Source organism: Phaethon aethereus (genome assembly GCF_964289735.1).
Source record: "Phaethon aethereus genome assembly, chromosome: 2".
NCBI lineage: Eukaryota > Metazoa > Chordata > Aves > Phaethontiformes > Phaethontidae > Phaethon > Phaethon aethereus.
Genome location: NC_138582.1, coordinates 153876220 through 153903816, shown reverse-complemented (window position 1 = coordinate 153903816; position 27597 = coordinate 153876220). Strand labels below are relative to the sequence as shown.

General features: G+C 36.7%; 1 protein-coding gene across 1 annotated transcript in view; it reads left to right on the top strand.

Annotated features, from left to right (window-relative positions):
- The window catches only part of MPP7 (MAGUK p55 scaffold protein 7), a gene marked incomplete at both ends in the record, with an annotated part of 106672 nt that overhangs the window by 7258 nt on the left and 71817 nt on the right, over positions 1–27597 (top strand). The window contains one exon of the mRNA XM_081996405.1: positions 6363–6481. Within this exon, the coding sequence (XP_081852531.1) occupies positions 6363–6481 (119 nt within the window). The remainder of the gene's footprint in view (positions 1–6362; positions 6482–27597) is intronic.

Genomic DNA, 27597 nt, shown 5'->3' with positions numbered 1-27597 from the left:
AAATAGAACATTGACATTTCTTTTGCTGTGCCATCTGTAAGGATTTCAGCATTTTACTTTTTTTTGTAAGCAACTAACTAAATAAAACCAGATATTTTTTTCAAAGGTGCTGATCACTTCCATGTCATGATTATCTAGTTAGTCAGTATTCTGTGCCTTTGAAAATTAGATTAATCTTTTTTTTAAAACACTAAACTGCAAAATTAAAAAAAGGTACTTGCTGGAATGAGTTAATCACTCTGGCTCTGCACAGAAAAAATTGTTAGTCTTTAACTTTTTGCAGTGTCAGGAAGCCCATATATTTGGTGGAATTACTTAAGAGAACATAAAAAAAGAACTGTTTGTAGCACATAAAATTCAGCACATAGTGGTCTTTTTACAACTGGAGTCTGATAGGACGGTGCAGTATGTTTCTCCTAATGCATATGTGTACTGCATATGTTTTCATTTGAACCTGTGCATAAATACTGATCTCAAACTTCAGAATGAAATAATTTTCAATATTTGGTGTTAGTGACTGATTTTATTATGCAGCAGCAAGGATGTCAGAATGAGTGTTTCTGCTGCAATGCTGTTTGTTTTTGTGTAAGGCAAGTGTTGTCTGAGTCTTTATAGAACTGTAAAGTACAGTTCAAATGTGAAAAAATGTCAACTTGTTATAAATGGCAGCAAATGGTGCTGATTATTTTACCTTTGACAAAGTGGAAAATTTAAAGGTTGGTGTGTCCCATTTTATTAATACAATAAAATTTTACAGTGTTGTTCTGGGCTTAGGTATATGTTCTTTAGTGTTTATTATCCCTTAGTTACTGTAAAAATTTTTGATTCAAAGTCTTGCATCATTGTTCAGAATGCTAATTCAGGAAATTAATTAACATATGAAAGCAAATGCACATCTATTTGTCTCCATTTCTTTCCTTACACTAACCAAAACAAAGTTGGTGTTTTCTTGTAATATGCGGGAGTGATGGAACGCAGAGACCATATTTTTTATCATTTAGCACTAGTTTATAGCTTCCACAGACTTGTCCTAATAATGAAGCTATGAAGGATATGACAAGAATGGTGATATTAAATTTCTCTAGACTAACAGTAAATTTTTCCATTGTGATGTCAAGAATGTAGAGCATCTGGAATCTGCAGTGTGAGTAGTTCAGTACGGGAACATTTTCATCAATTGCTTAGCCATTTATTCTCCTCCTAGGAACAAGCAGTCTTCTATAGAATATAACACTATGAAGGAAGCAATTTTCTAGAACTGGAAAAATTCTTTGTGTGCTGTTGTTTCTGATTTAAAAGCTTTCCACTGCTGCTTAGTCTTAAATCTTACTGCATGTGCAAATTTAGCGTACACATTTTAAAACTGAAATTGCCATTATTATACTCTCTATTCTTCAGATTGAATAAAACTAAATTGTATTAATTAAGCTTAGGAAAAGCTGAAGATACTCTGAAGACAGGAACCACTGAAGTGCGTTAAAAGAACAGATTTTAAGCAGGGACAGTGCTGAGTTTTCAAATGTAGCTGGATTTTCCCTTGAAATTATTGCCTTAGTCCAAGCTGGCAGAATGCTACAAGCCTTCTTCTGCAGCCATTTTATCTTATTTGCTCTTGCAACAGGTCCAGAATGTTCAGAGTAGTTTATCTATCCATGACAAGCCATTGTAAGTTTTATTTTTAGATTGTGTGTGTGTATTTAGATTATCTACATGTGTATAATTTATATGGACTATTTCTGTAGGCCAGGTTATCTAGTCATTGGTTTTTAATTCAGTGTCACTTTTCTTGGCTGAACTAAATTTCAAAAAAAGTGTATTGTATGTCCAGTATTAATTTATTACTTTCAAATTCCTTTGTTCTTGAATCAGGTAATCAGATCTAATAGACTATATAAGCACCTTCAAACAACCCCCTCCCCCTTCCACTCCTATGAGGTATTCCTGTGTGCAATGCTTATTTCATTATATTCATATTTCCATGCTATAGGCCTTTACTTAGTTCCCATAAGTGTTAGATATGGTACCTAATTTATATAACACGAATACAAATAGCAGCATACTAGTATCTAAAACTAGGAGCACTCTTGTTTGTCTGGAATTGACCTCTATTACTGCCACTGGATTATGTGACCTTGTTTAATCTAGAAAAGGCTCTTTTTCCTCCTCTGTTTCAATGATTTGGGAACGTCCAGGGATGATTCCATTGTGATCTGGTTTGGTTTTTTTTTCCCCAAGTTGTAGGACTGACCCTCTTATAATTTTAAAATAGTCTTGCATCTCCATGTTTAAGCTCATTGTTAATTTTTTTATGTATGCTCAGGTCTTTTGGGACCTTTTGAATAAATGATCTGCTTTCAAAAATTGAAGTAAATGAGTTTTTCTTGTGTAAGTTATGTTTACTTTACTGAATTTTGACACCTGAAGTATTTTCGTACTAGAAAATCCCAGTGGCCATATGATTCCTTTTAAATGTAAAAGCTGGTTAAATTTAGGCAAACAAGACTGAAAAAAAATTACAAGAACCTGAGTAGAATAGCAACAGTGTATAAAAAAAAAAAAAGAAAAAAAAAAATTTTTTTTTAAAACTCCCTACAGTGTTGTCAACATCAGGCATTAAATAAAACAGGATTTGTTTTGGTTTGGTTTTTAAACACAACTTCCAGATACTTTTAAAAAAGTTTTTTTTGTATATTTATTTAAATTGTGGGCATCTTTCAAAAAATGTGTGCAAAATTTTTTTAAGAGGGGGTCCATGTATGTCCTATGACTCAAAGAGGTGGGACTTCAAGAGAAGCATCAACTTGAGACCAAGAGCAGCACCAAGGCCTGGCAGCCACGTGCTAACAACAGTAGCATTCATCTCCGAGGTGCTGAGATAAATCTCATTCGGTGGCTTACGTGATCAACTTGCGTTTTTAATTTACAAAACAGTTTGTCTGAATATAGGGGGTATACCTATGACCTTTTCAAAAGTGGTTTTTTTTTTTTAGAAGTGGTCAAAAGTGTTCAGTATAGCATCATTTCCGTCTTTATAATTGCTACTGAAAAGATTAAAAAAATTGGTTTCAACAGCCTGGCAGTACTAAAACCAGTGAGAAACTTGCATTTATTTCAGTGGCCTTTGGCTCTGGCTTGCAGAACCACCTGAGATGCTAGTTAGAAGTTTTGCAGGAGGCTTGATGTTGGGTTGAAGCAGTCTTTCTCTCTTGCTGCGTGGCAGCATCTCTGCACAGCGACATCTTACAGGGCTGCACAGATCTGAGCTACCGCTCTTCAGGTCTTGGAAAGATGGATGTGACAAGTTATCAGATCTGGTAATTTAAATTAGACCAATGTGTGGTTTCAACTTCAGTATCAGTTTACAGTAACTTGATCGTTTACTTTGTCCCTATTATTACTTCTATTTAAAAGCACTTTCTAGTGCTAGTGAAGTCATATGCCAACCACAATTATCACTGTGTCTTCACACTGCAATGAATAAGAACAACACACTTTGTGTAACTGAGAGAGAAATAAAATGTGACGTTTTAGTTGGAGGGGGTTGTGTGTAGAAGAACCACATAACTGTTTTTCTTCATATATGAAAATGAATGCCCATCTGAAAATTTTGGATTCCATGGTACCAGGCACCACAGAAGGAACAAGAGAAAATGAGACTCTGTCTGTAAAAGTAAACCTTTACAAGTTCTAGCACCTTCTGCTGCCGTTCATTACCTTCTGTTTGGAAGGAGGCTATAGCAGAGTCAGATGATCTGGAATTATGCAATTTTAACTTAGGGCATATTGTAGATCTTTGTTTTCTGTTCTTCCCAACTAAATACCCTGAGTCTTCCTCCTGCCAGATTTTCATTTGTCTCCTTGATTGAGTTGTTTTTATTCCTGGCTCAGTGTCAAGAGGACTCTGAAGAGTGGGAGCGTGGTGTTCTCCTGCATGCTGTGTGGTGTAGTCCTTGGGTTCTGCTGCTGCGGAGAAGGGTGGGATTCTGATTTCCTTCTGGCTGCAAGCTGCAAACGCTGGACTGTAGAGCCAAAGCAGGGCAGCAGTACAAACACAGCCGTGAGATTGGATAAAACCAGTCAGCACGTATCTAATTTTCTCCACTTCCCCAGGACTGGGCTGCACAGATTGGATGCATTGCTGTCAAAGCTGTCGGTAGCGCACTAGGGACATGGACACCCGTGTCCCTAGAAGGGGCTATTCAGGGCTATATGAACAAGTGAAGCCCACAGAGACTTTTGAGCTGGACATGGAAACCTTAATGTGTGTAAGCACCTGCAGGGTTAGTCAGTCCTGGAGTGCCAGCAGGCAGGATTTTTCTCTGGGAGTTCTATGCATAAAACCTAAGTCTCATTATGGGCAGATTCAGCCTCACCCTATGTCACTACTGTACTAGTTAATCCATCAGGAAACATGAACTTTCATTTAATTTCACTGGAGTTTTAATTATCAAAGCTTTGAGGAGCAAGTTAAAAGGATAGAATAATTTTATAGTTGATTATATGTGAAATTTAAGCAGATCTGACGGATCAAGGAAAAGAAAGATTACTCTTATATATCTCTTATTTGAAGGCAGTGGCTGAAGTTAGTATTTTCTTTCTTCTGAATGGCACACATTAATTATTCCTAAGCAGTTATGCCACAGTGTAAGCTTACACTGAACTTTCTATTCCATTTTCTAACAACCTTCAGGTTATTCTGAAGTAAATGTATTTGCAGTAACAGAAGTGCTATGTGCAGAAATATAAGGCTGATCATAAAGAACTTTTTTAATTTTCTAAATTAAAACATTTTGAAGCATAAATTGTGTGATTAAAATAACCATTTTTGCTAAGTGCTGAAGTTCTAATGGTCTGGGAGGTCAGAGTCATGAGTCCCATTCAAACCTCTGTTTCCTGGATGTCAGCTCAATCACTGACTGTGTCTCACTAGGCAAGGCTCAGCGTTCTTTTTCTGTCCATGCAAAATTATAGTGGTTTGAGTTGTATCCTCTTTTTGCAGTATTTCTGAAGCATAAACAAGAGCAGATTTAAATAAAAGCAAGATTCTAAGAGAAATGAATGCCAATCACCAAAAACACTTGGACCACAAAAAGAATGTATCTGGAAGGAATGTTTTTTCCAGAATATTTTACTGAAAGGCAGTAAAAAGACAAAAGTGTTAAATAATCAGATCCCGAAGGTACTGTATGTAATTTTGAAAGGGATATATAGTGCCTGGAAAGGTTGTGAAATCATGTTTAGTAATAAATATTCTAAATTATAAGTTTTAGGGAGATAATAGGCATAATAACGATAGGTAACCTATAACTTAAAACAATGTTCTTTACCAGTAATCTGTCTTTGTGATGAACAGCAGCGCTTATTCAGACTAAAAATAATAGCAGGACCGTGTATCTTGGATCCCAGGAGACTATTGGTGTTTTTGTAGACAGCAGACAGGAGAAAAAGGCATTTTGTCCTTTTTACCCCAAGTAATCCCACTGGAAAATTAAACATGTGCTATGAATTGATATCAGCTCATGCCAGGTTACCTCCCTAAAGAGGACTGCTGCAAACACTGTTGCTACATTTCTTGGACAGCAGTTTGATGGCCTGTGTGCATGATGGATATTTTATGCTGCATGCTACTGTAGAACAGTGTGCTACTGTCTGCCCCTCGGAGACCGCTGGTGAGGTGTGCCACAAATAACCAGGAACAGCAATTGCTTTAACCCTACAGAGAATCTCAAATACCTGCAAATTAAAAATGTTACTGAAATATTTCTGTGTGCATATGTGGGAAAACTGTGCTGGTTTTGTTTTTTAGGGTTTAATCCTGCAAAACAGAGCAGTTCCTTTTGTCTTTCCGTGGATTCATACTGAACATGGGATAAAAAAAAAAAATATTAAGCAATATATTAGCAAGAAATATTTAGAGAAACCACGAACCTTTTTTTAATGGACCACCCTATCCAGTTTCTGTTCTTTTAAGGAAGTTTTTCCTATTCATGACTCATTTCACTCTTTGGCTAACATAAAGGGAAATGGAATAACGATTAAGCAAAGGAATGTATGTTTTTTTTCTGGTTTTGTCCTTTTTTCAAAACCTTTATGAATTTTCTGCATAACCTTGTGCAAATATATACGGATGTAGAAGCTTGACAACTGTGACAAGGTAAAAAGTACACGGCTAATACTTACTGCTTAGAAATATTTTTTTTAAATGTTCCTTTTGGTTCTACAAGTTAATGTTATGCTGGATACTGCAGACTCCCTGTTCAGTTAAAATGACATGCTCCAGGCAGCCAATTACACAGAACTGTTAAGTGAAATTAATGAGATCACCTCCAGATTACACTTTGTGTTTTATTTTCATTTTATAGGTCTGTATGAGCTGCTGGCTGCATTGCCAGCCCAGCTGCAGCCACATGTGGACAGCCAGGAAGACCTGACCTTCCTCTGGGATATGTTTGGTGAAAAAAGCCTTCATTCACTGGTGAAGGTAAACCACATTTAAGTCAGATTCTCTTTGAGAAGAGCATATGGAAAAATGTTTTGAGCGCCATCTAGTAAACCAGTGACCGAACTGTTGCTCAGTGAAAACAAAACAGCCTTGTTTTAACTCTGTTTCTGTCAGGAGTGGAAGTTGTTAAATAAGATTCTACCAAAAATACATAGATGATTTCATTTAAGAGTGATGTTTTGGCAGTGTAATGCTAATGCAGCAAACATATGTTGTTTGCCCTTGTTTAGAAAAAAAAGAGTATGAAATAGTAGCAGGAAATCTGAGACTTCTTTATGGTCAACATTCAAGACCTGGAGTTTAGCTTAAATAAATAAATGTTCACAGCAAAAATTAGAAGGAATATATTTTCTGAGGTCAAATATGGCAACAGTTCAGTAGCCACATTAATTTAAAATAATTTCCTTTAACAAAGTCAACTGAAATTCTAGTAAGCTGTTTCTTTTATTGGCTTGCCTCCATTTAAAATTGTGTTTTGCACATAAATATGTTGGACTAAAGTACAACCTAAAATAAGTTTGGAGGAATACTTGAGTAAAGTGTCCTGCTATGAATATGATCATCAACAAGAAATCAAAGCATGCCATGGGAGTATGCAGAGCTACCCCGATAATGTTAAAATTGCTTATAGCAGAAAAATGGGACCAATCAGCTGCTTTGAAATGTTCCACTCCTACAAAATGGTAAGAATGCCTTCAGTCTCCAGTACAGAGTTAACTCAAGTTGGAAGGAAATTCTGAGGTCTCAAATGAGTCAGTAGGTGGTAGTAACCCGTGCCGTGAATATATCCAGACTCACACATAATTGAGCAGGATTTGTTGCTCTTGTCAGTCATTGATCTAGAAGCAGTTTAAAATTGGGATTATTTCAATGTAGGTTTTAAGAGTTGCCTTTTTCCATTTCTTTCAGCTATCTTACTCCAGAAAAAGATGTATTAACGTTCATAGTTGGTCAAAATTACTTTCAAATTGGCTGAGAATGTACATATAAAATAAATACAAGCACTCTCTGATAGTTGATACACAAAAGCAACAAACAAAGTAACAGTGCTTGGCAATACTTGCTTGCTTAAATAATTTCATCAAAGTTTCTGAAATGTGGTCATTTCCAGACTCTCTACTGCTTTGCTGCAGCTGTCTGTTCAGGTGGCTAAGAAGGGAACACTGGTTTTGTTTCTGATAGTGGTGTGCATCTAAGCAAATTCTCAGGTCAGTAACTAAATCAGTTTTCTTTCTGGAATGGGAATTAAAGAAGGCTGACTTGAAAATTAGTGTCAATCTGCAAAATATTGACATTTCAACATTTGCTCTAATTTTGTATTAGAAAATTAGAAGAAAATAGGAATCTCCCCAAAAGAAGATAAAGATAGCATGACAGCAACTAGTTTACTCACCTTGAATATGCTCTCAGTTTGGAAAAGTTGTCTCTCCTAGTTGCATGCCCTAGTTACCATGTTGTTTGTTATTGCAGGGTAGCTTAGTCTTTCTGATTTTCACAAAAAAAGTATTCATGAGAAAGCTTTCTTAAGGCAGCTGGAAAGTTTTGGGGATCAGTGAATGGTCACTTTATTGCAGTTAAAACAAGGCAACAGTGAAATATTCCAGCCATCTTTATTATTTATCTTGTCGGTTTTAGGTCCACGTATTAAATGTACATGTAACTCTGACCCTTTGAACGGTTCTTTTAATGTCCTATTAAGTCTCACACTATCTTAAAACAGACTTAATTCTTGAAACTGGATCTTTAGTGTTCACTAGTTGCACCTCCTTAATACACCATAATAATTTAATTCAAAAGACAAAGTGGCTTTATTGTAAGAATTGAGACAATTAAGAGCATCTGGTGTGACTCAGAGCATATCACAAGCTATTGAACCTCATCTTTTGATTTCTGTGGTGTTCAGTTATAGAAAGTAGGGCATGAAGAGCTTTCAAAAGGTTACCTAGTTCATATCCCTGCTCCAAGATGGGCTTAACTGTATCTGAAACTCATGGTATTTGTTTGACCTTTAACACATTTTTTAGAAGGATTATTCGTTATCCTATCAAGTTTCAGAGAAGGCAATCCATAGCCTTTTGGAAGAGAGTTGTAAGAGCAGAACCACCCCATCTGCCATAGTTTTCCCCTGTTACAATGCTTCAGAAGTGCCAAATCTTTCTTTCTGGGTTCTGGTGTCTTATTTGAAAAACTGTTTTTCCTAGCAATAACTTCTTAAAGTCAACTGTACTTGCAAAGACAAATGTTTTTAATTCCTCAGGCAGAGAATGATGACAGATATTTTGTAATAAAAAAAAAAAAGTACTACCTTAGAGCCAAGGATGTTGCGATCCTGGTATGTGTCGATTTTGGAAGAAAATGAGCATGGGTATACTACAATTTAGGTACCAATATTTCTTTATTTCAGGTAGACACACTGCTTAAGAAAAATTTGTATGCTGATCTTCTTACCTTACTGTTTCATAATGTCAAATAATAGAGAAGAGCTTTTTTTTAAAGTTACAAAATGGATAAAATGCTCCCAATTACTTGAAAGGTTTAAGTATAAAATGAACTTTCTGCTTTTTCCACTGATATTCTAAGTTTTATGGGTATTTAATTATCATAGTGTTTTCTGTATGGTTGTATACTGTGGCATATGGTTTGCTATTCTGGTTCTCTTAATTTTGAAAAGAAAATAAAAAGAGGGGAAGAAAAAAAAGCCCCAAACCTTGTCTTGGAGTTCTCTTCATTCAGTATTGTTGGACAGAAATCTCTTTGTGAACTTGGATCAGCCTGAGCTGTTCTAAGAAGTCAGAAATGGAAAAGTTGTATTAGATCATCCAGTCCGTTCCCCTGCAAATACTGGATTGTTCCCTACAGTACATTCCTATTGTAGTAAGTAAAAGCAGCAAAAACTGATGCAACTGTTCTTCCTGTCCTTTTTCTCAATAAAGGAATCTGTTGATTAGATTTTAGTTTGTGAAGTATAGAGGAGGGAATGCGCAACCGTTGTTGACAGTTTGGAAGAGAAAACTGGCTCTGGATAGTGAATGTTTAAAATTTGTCTCTGCTTCCCTCAATTTGTTACTTCCTTGTCTTATTATACAACTCTCTTAAGTTGTACCAGAAATCTTCAGACATCTCATTACTTTCTATATAGCAGTGATCCCAGTAATTCTGTAGAGATTTATAGAAAAGAAACATGAAGAGATGATCCTCAGGGTAATTACGAGCACTAACGTAGCTGAAACCTGAAATAGTACACATGTGCTCTGCTTGGATTTTTTTTGGAGGAACAGAAGGGATAAATAAAGATCTGTTCTAACTACTCTTTTAGCTTATTTTTAGAGGACCCACAAGAATTTCCATGCGCGTTTGCTTGCTGCTAGTGCACCGGACACGTTTTACTGTTTGTCTGTTTAGCTCCAAGATGAAGTTTCTACTTGCACTGTTGCCTTAGACATTTCTGGTTGTGGATGTAATGCTCAAGGATTGAGTAAGCTTATCTGTTGGCCTGCTAGTGAAGTGTTTCTTAACCAATTGCATTTTACTGATTGATTTTGGTCAGCTCAGACTTCTTCAGTTCTTTCAGCTCTTTAGCCACTAGTGTACTTTGCATTATGAAAAAGAAGACAAAGCAAGTTGTCTTGCTGTGCCCTTGATAGGGAAGAGTTTGTACACCCAAAAAGCACTATGTGTCACTGGAAAAGAAAATAACTACTGCAAAAGTAAAGAATATTTAGTGAATCTGCTCTGATTTTTTTTTTTTATAATGGCATAGTATTTTGGTAGTTGGCCCTTCAAGACTTAAATTTGTGCTAACTTTCTGTTAGTTTCACCTGGATATGGCTTGACTTGAAGTTCTCAGAAATTGTTTTGTATGTGCTAATGTTTGTCCATGTCGATGGCTAAGAGCTTTTTCTAAGTAGAATCGTAGAATGGTTTGGGTTGGAAGGGACCTTAGAGGTCATCTAGTCCAACCCTCCTGCAATGCGCAGGGACATCTTCAACTAGAGCAGGTTGCTCAGAGCCTCGTCCAACCTGACCTGGAATGTTGGCAGGGATGGGGCATATACCACCTCCCTGGGCAACCAGTGCCAATGTTTCACCAACCTCACTGTCAAAAATTTCTTCCTTAGATCTAGTTGAAATCTGCCCTCTTTTAGTTTAAAACCATCACCCCTTGTCCTATTGCAACAGGCCCTCCTAAAAAGTCTGTCCCCCTCTTTCTTCTAAGACCCCTTTAAGTACTGGAAGGCTGCAGTAAGGTCTCCCTGGAGCCTTTTCTTCTCCAGGCTGAAGAACCCCAACTCTCTCAGCATGCCCTCATAGGAGAGGTGTTCTATCCCTCTGATCACTTTTGTGATCACTCTGGACCCACTCCAACAGGTCCTTGTCTTTCATGTGCTGAGGGCTCCGGAGCTGGATGCAATACTCTGGGTGGAGTCTCCCCAGAGCGGAATAGAGGGGCAGAATCCCTGCCCTCAACCACTGGCCACACTTCTTAGACGTGGCACTTCAGGACGTGGTTTAGTGGGCATGGTGGCATGGTGGTGTTGGGTTGATGGTTGGACTTGATGATCTTTTCCAACCTTACTGATTCTGTGGTTCTGTGTGATAGAAGATGGAGAGAGCAGGGTGTGTTTGTGAGGGGATTTTGATGGCTGGTATGTTTGTACCTGTTAAGAGAATTGTGAGAGGGGTTTCTGATTTCAGGGCAGACAAAAAAAGCTACCTCAGAAGGAGCTCAGAGGACCTGCGTTACGCAAAAGCAACAAGGCTGGAAAATGCATGCGAAGAGAAAGTGTAGGTCAGTAGGTGGGATTGGTTCATCATAGGTGGCACCTAACCTCAAATCAAATGGAGTGAGTGGTTTCTGGTTTCAGAGGAAGGCATTGTAGACTTGGAGAGGTGTATGGACCACCTCAGGGTGGGTGGAATTACTGAAACTGATAGTTCATTCACTAAAAAGTTGCTTTGATACTTAAAGTTCTTAAGGTTCTTTACTGCTGGGTTCTCAACCATATTTATTTTTAAAAAGCTGTGCCTCCCCTGTAAATGGAATAGGCTGCAGTTCTGTAAATTCATGTGGAGGTCTGAACTGCTGTTTGCTTTGGAGATGGGAAAAAATGAAGGAAAAGGCAGTGTGAGTAAGCATTTACCACCTGGCCATCTGGGGGAGGAGGTGTGAGTGTGGTGGTTGGCAGCTGGTAACAATTCATGGCCAATGAAAAATAATTGTTCTTCATGCTCTAGAGGAGAATCAGGCAAGGTTGCTTCTTACATTGTAGCTTACAGCTTTCAGTCAGAGAAAGCATGCAAAACCTACTGATGGCAAGAGTAAAGCGATCACTCTTGTAATGCAGACTGTCCAAACCATGCACATATGTGGCCCATTGTGCCAGTTTGAAAACTTTTAACTATTTCTGGCAAGGGGAGAAGGAATTTACTGTAATATTGAGGTGTTAGGTAATAGGTGGTAGTTATTTGTAATTCTTTAAATCCAGGTCATCACAGATCTAGGAAATCTTAATATTTGTAAGGATGTCCTTATTGAAAGAGCCACGTGGCACAGTCTTGCCTCAAATCCTTTAGGCAAAACACACGATATGCAATGTCTTCAGCCCTAGAGAACTATCTAGCAGTAAGGTATACATGAACAGTACTAGGATACTGAATCTGCAAAGAAATATGAAAGCTGCTTGGAGAAAATTTAAGGCTTTTATTTTTCTTATTTTGTGGAGAGGAAGCTTGATCTCCAGTCAATTTTTTGAAGCTTCCTGCTTGAGTTGTATGTACAGAATATATATGGAGGTGTGCTAGAATTTCAGTACTCTTCTCCTCCAGAGTATTTGTAGGCAATGGTCTAATTCATATACTGAAAAATAAACTTGCCACATACTTTCTGCTTACCGAAGGATGAAAATTATTGGAAAAACTAATACTCTGTAAGAAAGCCTGTCGATGACTGACAAGAGTTTGCATTCATATTTGGAGTAACCACCACTGTAGCAATGAGTCAGTTTGCTTCCATCAAAATTACTGCATTCAAAAAATTGTAATGCAAGGTGTTATTCCTTATGAAATGCCACATAAATTTGAAGTGTTACTTTTGAAGCCAAAGTGATCTTTTTGAGACTTGCTAAATAGCCAGCAACTGAAATCTGCGAGTAAAGAGATCGCTCGTAGCTGGAGGCAGTCAGCTGCCTTTAAACTTAATTTCCATGGGAACAGTGATCAGATTAATCAAAATAAGGTAATTGAAGTTTTCTAGAAAATACTACAGGATCTTTACTTTATTCAGGCTGACATTGTTTCCATGGAAACATTAGGGACAAGGTAGGTAGCAGCCAGGCATTGAGCAAACACTTGCTTCCCTTGTTGAGATTGGGAGCGTTTCTGGTTGATGTGTGTGTGTTGAACCCTTTGACTTGTTTGTGCTTTTACTGTGTAAAAATGCAGTACATCACATAACTGGGCAAAAATAAGTAAAACTAAAAGTGGATTCCTGTTTGAAATCATGGCTAAGCCCTCCAACTTTCCACATACTCTAACATGTAACAGGTTTACTGTTTCTTCTCTGAGTAAAGACAAAGTTTGCCATGTGTGTTCACGCATACATACCTGTGCTTACTTGTGCCTTTAATAAAGTGAAAAAATGCACCTTCAATTTATTGAAAAAGTGGTCAGGCGTAGCTTTAGATGGTGTTACCTTGTCTGTAAGAAGATACATGTCAAGTTCGTGACATATGGATGGGTTAGTGCAGTTGTGGTGAAATATGGATCCTATGGGATGGTTCAATTGAAAGCATTTGTTATAATTGTAGCTAGTAGATCGTTTACTAGGAAACAGACAGCTAGTGGACATAAATAATAATTTTTTCCTGAAGTCTATTCAATGGGTTCTCCTATGATAAGTACTTTTCTGTAATTTTTCCATGTGTTTGTATTTGGTACTTTTTGGTAGGAGTTTTAACTGAATATCTAGTGTTAACTTCTTTGTCAGAATTTGGGTCTCTCCAGCATCTTGCAGTTTCTACATCAGAGTTGCTAATGTGTTCAGTAATAGACACTTGCAACTTTTCATCTAGATTTTTGTAAGGAAGTCCTGTTCCTGTCATCAACTCCTCCTTTCAGCCCACTTTACTAAAAATAATAAGAAGAAAACAATTCAAAGATCAGTTTCCAAAGTATCGATTGAATTGTCTTGTTGACAGTTTAGTCGCATAAAAGCTGTAGAAGCTGGGTTGATATCAGAAGTCTCTACAGGTATGGTGTACCAACAAACCTCTGAAATGAAAAATAAAGCAGATAAGCTTATTATGAGAGGTGTGAAGTGTTGGTCTATGACTATTACTTGAAATGTGTGAATAAATCAGTGCTTTGGAATGTGAAAAAACTTTGGTTTAGGTTAAAATCCAGACGGAGGCATTTTTTTGGATCAGTGGTAATTGATTTAAAGTTTCTGCTGGGAAGCCTCCAAAAAGTAGCAGAAATCCAGCCAAAATGTACTGGATATAAAAGTAGTAAATCAATCCTTCAAAGACAAATAGTTTGTAATTTCATTGTTACCAAGGGGGCAGTGTACCAGCCTGGTGACAAAACTGGTGCAGCAGTTTGAAGAGAAATTTTAGAACCCAAATCTATGCTCAGACCCCGATTTTTCTTCTTTTATGAAGCTTGTACAGTATTTATTTAACCAAAGTGATACATTTTTTGTCTATGATACTGAGGCCAATCAAAGGTCTTGTAAGCTGCTCAGTAATAGTAGTCTGATAAATCCAAGACATCCAAAGATAATGTAATTTTAAACTGTTTTTCTACAGTGTTCTTTTCCCTTGGACCAGAAGTTCTGTGGCAGAACATGTGAGGGAGTGTTTAAAACAATTTTTTTTGTTACTGCCTTGGACTATTTTCCTTTTAAGAACAGAAAGTCATAACTACCCAAACAAGCCTCTGCAATGCAAAAACATTGTAAGAGCTAAGAAGGATGGCGTGTAATAGTTATAAAATCTTTCTGAAGCATGGAAACTGATACAATAAGATTTAATAAAAATCTTAAAAATAAGATTTAGTAAAAATGCCTGCCTGTGTTTCCTACCAGCAGGTTTTGTTACTGCTTACGTTAACTTTCCTCCTTTTTTTGGACATATTGGTCGTATCTGTTCTCCAGCTAGTCTTTGTGAAGTTAATTTGTAGTGTTCAGTAATATGTATAATATTACATACATCCTCACTATCTTTCCTCCTCTGTATGAAATACAGGCATACATGCACAGTTTTACTCATCTTTTCTTTTTCCGTTCCCCATTACTCTTCTTTCTTCTGTGCTGCCTTAAGCACTTTTTAAAAAAAAACTTTTTTCAGTCATGTCTATTATAAATCCTTTTTTTCCTTTTTAAAGCATGGGAAGAAGAGAGCAACATAGTACGCTGCATGTGCACTATTCCTTTAGGCTTACAGATAGCATTGATTGTGTGGCAGTGTTCCCTTAACCACAGGTTGTTTCTCTAATAGCCCTTTCTGTGTATCTTCGTAGAATCCAGTGCTCACTTTGGAGGTGTGGTGGTGTCAGTGGAAGTTCACTTCAAACATAAGTTACATTGAGAGCTGCAGCATGTAAGCACTTAACATACCGGTGCTATCCACATGGTGCACAGTCACTGCAGAGTAACCAATACGGTGCTGAAGAAATAGGATTTAAAAACACGCAAAGCGTAAGGTTTACTTGTCTCTGCAAATCAAGGATGAGTAATTTACAACAGGCAATTGCTATAACTTGACTATGCCCTCAATGCAATAGCAAAACCTAAAGGTACAGATTCACTTTGACGTAGCATCTTCAGTATGGTGACATACTCCATTTCCGTCCTACAGAGAGGAGAGTTTCATGCTTTCTTGCTCCAGCTGAGCCACTCTGTGGTGTAAAAATCTTTCCTATTCCTGTAGCGACAGTTTTAAAAACATTGAATTTTCTAAAGTTACAGCTGTCTTGGATTTGTTTTCAAAAAAACATTGGTACCTCAGTGAGCCAATTAGAGTTGCATGTGCATACGTTATGGCTGTGTATTTTGCAGCTGTCTTCCCTCTGGTCCATTTTTGTTACTAAGACCCAGTTTTTTCCTCAGTGTGTCCTCCCACGTATGCCTACAAGCTTCTTCAAAAGCAGACAGCCTGGTCCCATTTCTCCTCTCCAGCTGATGGAAGATGTCTCTGCTCATTGCAGGGTGGTTGCACTAGATAACTTGAAAAGGTCCCTTCCAGCCCAAAGGATTCTATGGCTGAAGTTCACCACTGAAAACAGACACACCTTTGCTCTCTAGATTTCTAAGCAGAACCATGTTTACAGATTCCTCAGATACCAGGTCGGGCTCTAAGTCCGACAAAATAGCCGTGCCTGGACCCTGGGCCCTTTACCCAGCCACTGCTTAAGACTTTGAGTTCTTCCAGGTATGGAAGGACTCCTCTTACTTGCTGGCTACTCCAGCTTAAAGATTGCTAGCAAAGGACATACATTAAGTTCATTAGAGAAATATAAACATACCCTGCTCTCATCAGTTTCTCGACTGGGATCTCACACACACAGACATACACCCACCAATATTATTGATGCAAAGGAATGAAATAGTAATCCATTTTGACTTCTGAATTCCATTTCTTACTTTAATTTCATTATCTGTACTTTCATTCACGGTACTAGATGCATCATCAGTACGCCCCTCTTGATGCATCTGCTGGTCAACAGGGACACATTTTTGCTTCAGAACTGTTTGTTTCATAGAATGTGCCAAATAGGCACTTTGTGCTCTCCCCTTCAATTTTAGGTTGTTTTTCCATCCTGCTGCCTTTCCTCTTTCACCCTGTTTCATAGACTTCTGACATGAAGTCATTACTCCTAAGAAGAGGAGATTTTGAGCCTTGGGGCCACTCTTTCCTTCCCCAGTGGCTCAGGTACAGTACAACCCTTCAGAAGAACATACTTACTGAGTGGTGGTGGGGATGGTGTGGGGTAAAGTCTTATTTTGTCCATTGGAAAGTAGATCTGTGTTGTTTCCTTATCTCTTTCTAACTTTTCTTGCTGTCTTTTGCTAGAAATTGCCAGTGGTGTCAATTATTCACAAACACGACTTTGCCTCAATTATATTGACATTTAAGAGTTAAAAAAAATGAAAACGTGCCAGCTAGAAATGCCAGTGATTATGTGTGGCATAGCTTCAGTACTGCTTTACATTTAGTATGGATATCATCTTCATAAAGTATCTTGAATTTTAATGTGCTTTACAGATCGAGTTTCACGGAAAAGAGCAGTTTTTGTTGAGATTTAGTGATTAAATAATCCAGTAATGACACTACAGACATAGACAGCTTTAATCAGGATCAAACCATAAATCAGGGTGCAATTTTGAATTTCCAAGTTTCAAACATTCTAGGAAAAAAGTAACCCATGATTGTAATCATGTTAATCGGCATCTGAAATACTGAGCTGGTCATGTTGAAGTTTGGTATGTCATTAAAGGCTAACTACAAATCATACCATAGCACATGCTAAGCAACAAAATATTTGTAGTTGTGTGCCCATGCTCTTTCAACCTGAAACATCCACTTTCTACCAATTTCTAACTAATTCTAACTAATAATCTGACCAAGTTTTATTATTGCCTTCTCTCAAAGGGGAAGCGATATTTTCCTCTTGTTGCATATCAGGTAACCACTGAGTAAGACCTATGGCTTGATCATGTCTTCTGTCCCGCTTCTGCTCTGTTGCTGTGTTTTCTGAGTATGTATATTGGTCTTCTAATTTACTAGAACTGGACAATTTTCTATTTATTTTTCTACTGCTAAATGAATTTTTAATGTGAGACCTGTAATTCCATTTGTGATATGTGCATTTATTCTCCTTTTATTATTCCTATTAAAACTTTCATAACCATTCTTTCATGGCCTCTTTGTGGGAATATCGTGCTGGTTTTTATTTATGGCAGCTTTTCCACTGATTTTCCAGACCTTTAAGAATGTAGGTAAGAGTGACCTCGCATACTCTGAGGTTGATCATCTGAAGATAGATACAGTTAGAGAGCAGTTCAGTGTATTTCAGTTGAGCTGGGGGAGCTCAACTGAGTTAAGATGGATCAATATTTTTAATTTCTTGTTCTATCAAGTGTAAATTGACACTTTTGCATGATATAAAAGGAAATGTGTTGCCTTTTGTTTTTGTTAATGTTATAACTCATCTATGGTGTAAAAATGTAAAAAAAAAAAATCCCTGGTTAATGATACTTCTTCCTGATATTATTTAAATTTTTGCTAATTTCATATTCAACTGCAGTGTAAATCAGGCTAGGTCATGCTGGCTAATGCCTTGGTTGCATTGTACTTGAAAAAAAGGGAACTGGGGTCCAGTTCCTGGTTGGAAACTCTCAGGAAATGTCTTGGCATCCCAGTAGTTAACACTTTTGTATTGCTGGTCTGTATTTACATAGATCCTTATTTCCTGATGTATAAAATTATTAAACTTTATCTCTCGATTCTTTTTTTATAATAGTAGGAGTGCCAATACAGCTCCCTTATCTTTGCTGCTGTCATCTCCTCTGTCATTAGGCAATTTCTGCTCTCTTGTACTAGCTTTCCAAAATTTAAAGATATGGCATGGCTGTAATTTTGTACACCTGTACAAATACATTTGTATTACTCCTTCCAATATAAAAAGAAATGAGTATGTTTGCTTTGATGTGAAGCTTCCTGTAAAATGAGTTTGCATGTTCGGATGATTTACTGCAAAAACCTGAAGTGCAGTGGTCTGAAAACTTACAGGGAAATGGCAGTAAATCTCTCCTAAAAAACTGCAATTTTTTTTTCAATATTTAGTCATTATTTTTCATATTCCTCTTTATCCTACAACACACATTCCATTTCAGTGTTGGTGTTTCTTCATCCTCTGCAAGGAAGGTTGAAAATTAGTTGTATCTGTTAACAATCATGATTATCTGGCTGTACTTACTTGGGACATTTTACTCCTAACACATCTCTCTATCCTTTTAAATAAAATTCAGATGCTGTCTTCATCTTTTTAAAATTAAAATTCTTACTCTACATCTTGTTTGTTGGTATTAATGAGTTTATTAGAAACTCTTTGGTTTAATTTCCATTTAGTTTAAGTTGTAGCTTGTCACCTGGCTGTACTGTGCAGGACTCAGTCTTCTTATGTTCTGTGACTTCTGAAGTACTCACTGCAAGTCTTCCACTGCTAGTTTTTATTGATCTTAATTCTTTCCCCATATCTATGTATTTTCTCCACATTTTTCTGTTTTTCTGAATTTTTTTTATTCTCAGAAACAAAAATAAAACTGACTTTCACCTAGTGCCAAGTGCAGTAGGGAAGAACAGAAAATCGTCCTTTACTTAGCACCATAAATTGCCTCTAAAATTTGCTACCTATTCTTAAAGATTTCACAACTTTATATTTTCATACTAATTTCAGGTCTGGGATTTCATCAGAGATGTGTCCGTCCCTCATTGTTCAAATTCCATGTGATTTGTTGTGATCTGTTTGGAAAGTTGTGCTGTCAATCCCCCTTTTTCAGAGAGAAGGCAAGACCTGAACGCAAAGTGTGTCCCCTGAGGCGTTCTTTACTTCCATGACTATGGCTTCATTAAAGAGCATTTAAGCAAATGCTTAATTTCATGCTTGCAACTCGTCCTAATACTCTTAGGCATGTACTTAATTTTAGTGATTGTTTTCTGGTTTGTTTTGCTTTGTAACCTGGACTGTAAGCAGGCAGAGGCAGAAGGGACCAGTAATGTTTTTAGCTCACTTGCCTGTTGGCAGAGGCTGGCAGAGATTTTGCCTGTTGCATTTAAACACCCTCATGTGCTGCTGCTTTTTATTTAGGAGTCTTGCGTACGGTTGGTGTATGGGGAGGTCTGCTAGTTAGTTTTTTGCATTTGAAATTCTTCAGCATTATTTATTTGCACAACTTAGGCTTTTTAATGTAAAACTGACTAAAAATCAATTTCTAGAGTTCATATTTGAGAAATGGCATAAATGAGTACCGTTAGTTCTTGGGATCTGTTTTTAGTGTAGGTGACCTCTTTTAAATTAATTACTTTGACAATTTCAGAAGTATTTAATCTGTCATTTTATTAGTGTTTTGGGTTGTGATTCAGTGTTTGTGGCACTTTGATCCAGTTTTAGCAAAAATTCTGCTCTCATGATGGAGGCCTTAAAAGGGTTTTTCTTCAACGTTTGCATGCTTCAGAGTAGCTTCTTTTAAAGTGTGGTGGATTTTTCTTGCAGTGTGTGGTAGGAGAAGGGACGAGTAAAAATAGAAAATAGTAATTAAATTGTAATTGTGTTTTGCATGTGTATGAATGACCAGAAGGGAGGGTTTTTTCTTCCTATCAATAAAATTTCATATGTATGTGCATGCAGCTTTCAGTGTCTGTATTTTTCTTAAACTGTAATTTATAGTGGAATAACATCATGTTACGAATTAAAATGAGAGAGTTTGGAGTTTGTTTGGGTTTTTTTTTTACATCTGAATTTTATTAATTACTTGACTTGTGCTGTATCATAACATGTTGCACAGAATGTAGAAAAACCTGAAAAGTGAGCTACATATTTCTCATATCACATAAATTGCACTGACCCCACTAGATGGTGCTAATTGATAAATATATGTCAGTGTGTCTATATATGTATATATACATACATATATATTTAATTTTAACTCAAAGCATAAATGTTCCTGTCTGTGGTTAAAGTTTCAGTTTTGAATGGGTTAATTCTGTATCATTGAGCTGTAAAGAAACTATGTCTTCAATATTATTAGGAACTTGGGCAACCTGATTTGAATTGGATCTTGGACTAACTTGCATTGAGTAAAGACTGTAAGGGTGGTGTTTACTGTACTAAGCAGGAATAAACCAAACTCTTCATGGTTTAAATTTAGCAGGCTCTGCCGGAATAGTGAAAATGAAAAAGCACAAGTCTATGCCAAGGTTTCTCACTTCACAGGAATCCTAGTTTTTTGACTACTTTACTTGATTAATGTTTAATTGGCATTTCTGTAAAATCTTAGTTATGCAGAGAATGGAGTTAGGTGGAAAAAAAATACAATCTGTTGGACAACCGGAAGAGCAGTTTAGCTTTCATTCATGTTAGAAATCTGTTTACTTGGTAAGCAGGGTTAAGAAAGTTCTTTCCTTTGGATTGATATTGTTAACAGAAGAGTAGAAATCACTTGCTTTTGGAAAAATGTATGGAAATTAGGTACTTATAATGATGTAAAAGTAAAGAACTCGTCTCAAATTTGTGATGAGTGTTTAAAAACAGTAGTATTGGGAGAAACAAAGATTACAAAGAAAATTGTTTACAAGTAAAAAATACTTGTGGGCAAATGAGAACCTTTTAATGTTTATGTAAGGTTTTTTGTGTACTCTGAAGGAATGAACAAGGCATTTCTTGAGAGAAGTATTAAATCTAGGCACATACATGTTTTGTTTCTAGCATCTAAATGAAATCTTGAACTTAGGCTTCAGGGAAGTTTATTTGCAGTGAATTTGAGACTACCCACTCTTACTGTGCGGTGCTGCTTTCCCTTAGCAGATTTCCAAAGACAACTCTCATCTTTCAGTTCTGTCTCACTTTAAAGCTTCTTCTTCAACTGTATTTATTTGACAAAGCAGGACTGTACAGTTGTTCACTTAAAACATATCCTGATAGCTTCTCTATTTGGAAAAGTGTTCTTTTAATTTTTTTTTTTTTTTTTAAAGCGCTATCTCCATATTCTTAGTGAGTTACCTCTTCAGTCCTCTAATTCGGACTCTGGGAGTAATTTAACATGAATGGATATTAGTATTGGCACAGAAAGTGTTGTAAATTTATGTTCAAATTCAGTTTATGGCTTTTTCTTTGCTAATCAACATACAAGCACAAAACAGTGGGAAATAATGGAATATTGGGTATTTTTTTAAATTGCTGAATTAGTTAATCAATTTTAATCACAAGTCATGAAATGTTCAGAATTGCAGTTTTCCTGGATATGTCTCAGCAATAAGATGACAGTTGTTACTGGTATATTTTGTGCTTAGGACTTCAGATAATGATAGCTTACAAAACCCAGTCAGTCAGCTGTTGACATGATCTTTGTTCTTTACATTCTAGTAGCATCCAGTCTGTTTCTTTCCTTTTTCAGTTCATGTTTAGTAGTATAATTATTTTTCTCTCTTTCAGATAATTTTTTTCTTTCAAATAATCAATTCTGATATTCAAGAGCAAGAACAATTATGTTTTTCTGTAGTACAGAAAGCTGACTTCTGTAAGAAAAAATCGTCCTTGGAAATTGATTAAGATCTTTAAATTTAAAGTACCAAACCCCAAACAGAGAAACACTTTTGCTATATAAAACAGTAGCATTATACTTGTGCTATTTAAAAAAGGTTTGTCATAAAGCTAAAGAAACTTTTACATTTCTTAAAATTTGACCAATGGCAAGACTTGAAGTTTTTAATTTTTGATGTGTTAGATCAATTCTTTGGGTTATTTGTTACACTTAATAATTCAAATTAGTTAGGCATACATCTTCCAAGTCATTGTTGCATACTTACACAGTCAGGTGATACCTAAAAAAGGAAGTACCAACAGAGTAGTTAAGTGGGAAAAAATGGAAGATTTTCTTAAAGAAGGAAAGAAAAAACAAGTTTATTGTTGGAATGTGGAACTGAAATACTGTAGACATGTATATTTTCTTTTTCCCTGATAAATCTAAGTTCATTAATGTCTTGAATGAAATAAGTTTTTCTTCAAGTTTGATACTTAGAACTATTGTAAAAAGATCATTTGTTTGATCATTCCAGTAAGGATTATTTCCATCTGCATTTAATTACAACTGTGCAACCTCACTGAGTACTGTTTCTCAAAACTGAAGGGCTTCAGTGGGAGTTGCAATTCCTTTCTTGCTTACATGAAGTATTCTTTAAGTAAAAGTATATTTTAAAATAAGTTATTTAGAAAGACATGTTATTTATAAGACAATTATATCAGGAAATTATTGCAATTAGCTGTAAGTATCTCTATCAGTAGTTGGAAGACCAAAAAATATAAGGTTACAGTAATTTTTTTCTGGTTAGAAGTCATTTTAGTAGTATTGCTTTGAAAATTAAGTACATTTTGTGTCTGATCAGTCCTTGTCTGTCTTCTAGTGATTAGGAAACTGATACTTAGTTCCTTTTGGTAATATGTTCTGGAATCTTTGGAGAAAAAGTGGTGTCATAATCCTGAGTATTGTTACCATTTTAAACTGCACTCTTTATATGTGACTTTGAAAACTTTGTTTTACATTTGATCAATTTGCTATGTCTGCAGCACTGCACAGAAGTATTTCCTCAGGTCACTTATAAAGCACGAACACAGAAAAAAATTATGCAGAGGAAGAGAGATGAAACTTTTCTTTAATAAAAAATTTGGTCTATGGTGTTGTGAATGATGAATCGTTATTCCCGCTTTGATGAAACAAAGCAAAACAAAGACCCCAAATTCTCTTTTTCATTTAAATCTGAATGCTTCATTTAGAATGTGTTGTTTATGGAAGTAATAATATTGGGGATGGGCAAAGATTACCACTGAATGGGAGTATACAGGCAGAAGGGTGAAGAGCCATAAATTGGAAAGAGCAGTTTGTGACCTGGAATCAGTATTGGTCTTCTGAAACTTTTCCTCAAACTTTTACCAGATTTAAGATGTCTTTATATAGGTCAGTGTGTGCTTTTGGAGAAAAAAATTGCTATACTTTTTATTTTAGCAGATTCAAGCTGGTGTGATTCAGACTGGTACTTGATGGTTTTACTGCTCCGATTTTGCTTTACTTGAAAATGCATTTGTGAAGGGTAGTGCATTAAAATTGTAGGGATCTTTCCATGGACTCCAGTTTGAAGACTGCTTGTTTCAAAGGAGAAAAAGCTTGATGATGTTCTGTTCTTCCTGTTCAAGGACTCTATGTCCTTAGTTCACAGAAGAGAGTGAATTCATTCAAATTTGGAATTGTTCTGATGCTCCTTCCTTTGGAAGTGGGGTTAAAAGTACAGAAAAACAATGCTGAAAATACTGTATACAGTAGCCATGTAGGCTGTTTGGCTCTAAAGGGGCAGGGAAATTTATTTTGGAGCAAGTGCAACTTGTTTGGCTTTGGTCTGAATTTCCTCTGTCTACCTAGGGACCCTCTTCCTATAAGCAAAGTCATCAAAACCTTTTCTTATTTCTGACAAAAAAAGTGCATTTGAATGAAGTCTGTGAAATCTCATATAATAGCAGCTTTATTTTATTGTATAAGGAACAATGAATTCAAAGTGAAAAGTGTTTCTTACAGAAAAATAAATATTTTAAGAAACTCTGCAAGGAATAACTGGGTTTGTAGCCAGTATTTAATCTGTTTTGCTTAACATTGCAAAAATAAAATAGCTAATACATTAGTCCTATTACCATATGCTTTCATATTCATTCAGACCAAAATTTTATTATTCTTGAGTCCTTTCTCTTTTTTGGTGATATTGACTAAATTAAATAAGCCTCTGAGGTATTGAAATACTTTTTTTAAAAAAAAAAAAGCTTAAAAATGAAGGAAGAAAAAGGACAGTATCTCACAAGGTAAGCTATTAAGGAGTTAAAATCACAAGTAAGCATGTTAGAGTACTCTGCAAATGGGTATGAATAAGGAAATGAACATGTCATGTAATTGCTATTTTAATCTTTAAACTGCTAGCAGTTTAGGATCCTACTTGAATAATAATTATCAACTGTGTGGAAACTAGACGGCATGCTGTTGGATTATCGGTAGTTAAGAAAAAATGTATTGATCGTAGTCAGATTGCAGGTAAGGCCACTAATTAAGCAAACTGTTGAAATTCCAGGAGAGCAGTTAAAATGATGAGAGGGCTGCAAAACATGACCCATGGGGAAATACAGAAAGAGTTTGGGTTGAACTTAAAAATGACTGGAGAAGTAGCTAAATTTTCTTGTTTAAAAGACTATCACAAAGACAAAGTAAATAATTTGTTGTTCAGGATCAGATGAGAAGTCAGGAAGTCAATTTACAGAAAAACGCAAGTCCAATGCAAGCCTGCTACTCCTATGGCTGTAGGATCTCAGAAAGGGCTGGAAGCCGGGTTATCATAGAATCATCGAATCTTTGGGTTGGAAGGAGCCCTTAAGGTCATCTAGTCCAACCCCCTGCAATGAGTAGGGACATCTTCAACTAGAGCAGGTTGCTCAGAGCCCTGTCCAACCTGACCTGGAATGTTTGTAGGGATGGAGCATCTACCACCTCTTTGGGCAACCTGTGCCAGTGGTTCACCACCCTCATTGTCAAAAATTTCTTCCCTAGATCTCGTTGAAATCTGCCCTCCTTTAGTTTAAAACCGTTACCCCTTGTCCTACTGCAAGAGGCCCTGCTAAGATATTAAAGAGTGCTGGCCCCAATACAGACCCCTGAGGGACACCACTCATCACCGATCTCCATCTGGATATTGAGACATTGACCATTACCCTCTGGATGTGACCATCCAACCAATTCCTCGTCCACCTATCGGTCCACCCATCAAATCCATATTTCTCCAATTTAGAGAGAAGGATGGTGGGGGGGTCCATGTCAAAGGCCTTACAGAAGTCCAGATAGACGACATCCGTAGCTCTTGCCTTGTCCACTGATGTGGTCACTCCATCATAGAAGGCCACTAGATTGGTTAGGCAGGACTTGGCCTTGGTGAAGCCATGCTGCATCAAAATTCTTGCTGAACTAAAGTTCAAGCAACAAGTGCTGTTGAGAGTGTAAGTTGAAGCTGTGGCTTCTCCAGGCAGTGCTGCTGATTTGCATTGATAGCACCTGATTTAAAATAATGCCACTCCATTAACTTTTTTAATCTGTAGATAACACCATTGTATAATTTTTACAAAATGTAACCTGAAAAGTGCCCTTAAATATGATCCAGTATAACTCTATTACCACATTTTTTAACTTAGAAAATTACTGTAATTGTCATAAAGTTCCAAATTTTTTTTTTTTAAATTGCAGTGCAGTCAGAAATTTCTGGAGGAGTTCTATTTTGAATATATGTCATTCTGAATGTTGTGTAAAGGACACTTTTTAAGTGTCATCCAGCACAATCCTGGACTCTTTGCTACCTTATCCTTAAGGACTGAACAGATGCTAGTATAGATTTAAATTGAATGTAAGGAAGAAATTCTTTATGATGAGGGTGATGAGACATTGGAACAGGTTGATTAGAGAAGTTGTGGATGTTCCATCATTGTATGTATTCAATGTCAGGTTGGATGAGGCTTTGAGCAGCCTGATCTAGTGAAAGATGTCCCTGCCCATGCAGGAGGGTTGGACTAGATGATCTTTAAAGGTCCGTTCCAACCCAAACCATGCTATGATTCTATGCTTGGAGCCTGGTTTGCATTCTTTTAACACGACTGTAAAGACTTTTATGATCTCGGAGTACTTTGCTCTCAATATGCATGTTTATTTGTTGTCTCTTTTCAAATAATGGCCTTCAAGTATGCACGTGACCTGGAACAGAGAGAGTGTCTTGGCACTTTCGTTTGATTCGTGTGTTCTGCTGTAGCACAGAAATGAACTCAGCAGAAATCACATCAGTTTTTTTCAACTTTAGGACCTTGATAACAAGCGTCTTTCCTGTGATACGTGGAATGTTCTCATGAATAGGTTTACTCTTCAATGGACATAATGTTTTAAGCCGACAGAAATTAATAAAATCCCATCAAGTTTGCTTTTGGGCCTCTTTTAATTTCTATGAATGAGTTGCTTACTTAAAGGACTGCTAAATGAACTAGTTACCAAGTTCTATCAAGGCTAGAAACACTTCCTTTTTCAAACTGTATTAATGTCTCCATTTGTAACACTCCTCCCTGTCCCCAAAAAAAAAACCCTTTAGCAGCAGATGGGATAAAGCTCAAGCTAAAGAGTCTGCACTTTTGGGTTTCCATCAAAAAATTTAGGTGCCTTCTTGTTGGTTATGCCCTTGTTCTGGCTGTTTGCGGGGCTGGAAACAAGTGATGCAAGAGCAATCACTCACCACCAGCCAACCAATGGCCATCTAGTCCCCAGGCAATGGCTGCTTTGGAAAAACATTACATTATATGGTATGGAATATCTTGTTGGTTAGTTTGTGTCAGCTGTCCCAGCTGTGTCCCCTCTCAGACTCTTGGCCACCCCCAGCCTGCTTGCTGGCGGTGCAGAGCAAGAACAGAGAAGGCCTTGATGCAGTGCAAGCATTGCTCAGCAACAGCTAAAGCAGTGGTGTGTTATCCACACCATCACGAGTCTACATCACAGCACCTTATGAGCCGCTATGAAAAAAATGAACTCCCTCCAAGCCAAGCCCAGTACAACACTTTATACCAGGCAGTCTGGAGGTTTTCTGATTTTTTTAAAGTTATTTCATGCTATAGTAATAAAGAAGCTTATGATTATTTTATTATAGTTCAAGTTTTTAGTTCCTTTGTTAAGGTTGTCTAACATTGTTGTTCTGAGTGACTTCTGCTTACTGATTCTTAACTGTTTAGGCAGAAATATTTCCATGCTATTAGTCTGCTTTTGTATTCTTATGAACGTAATGCTTCTGCTTTTTGCAACAAGGGCTTGAAAGAGAGAATGGCTCGTTTGGTGTCATGAAACTTTTTGCTGTGGAAAACTGGGCCAGAATTGAGGTATCTGAATATCTGGGGTTTTGTCTTCAGAGGCTTGCTTTGATACTTGTAACATTCTCTCAAAAGCCTTTCTGCACTGTGCAATCACTTAATTTATATTTGAGGCAATTTAATATTACAATGGAGAATGAAATTGTCTTTGCAAACTTTGAGTAGTTACTATGATTTATGCATTTTTATTTTGTTTGTCTTTTCTAAAAAACATAATGTTAACTTCTTAGCAATATTCTATGTCTCTAACTGCAATTCAAGTCAATTGGCCTGAATAGAACATGATTTAAAGGCTGTATGTGTTCTAAGAAAGTCAGTTTTCAAGATGTTGCATTGGGTATTTGAAATGAGTTGGCATTTGATTTGCTGCTCAGTTTTCTTACACCTCATGTGTTCATCAT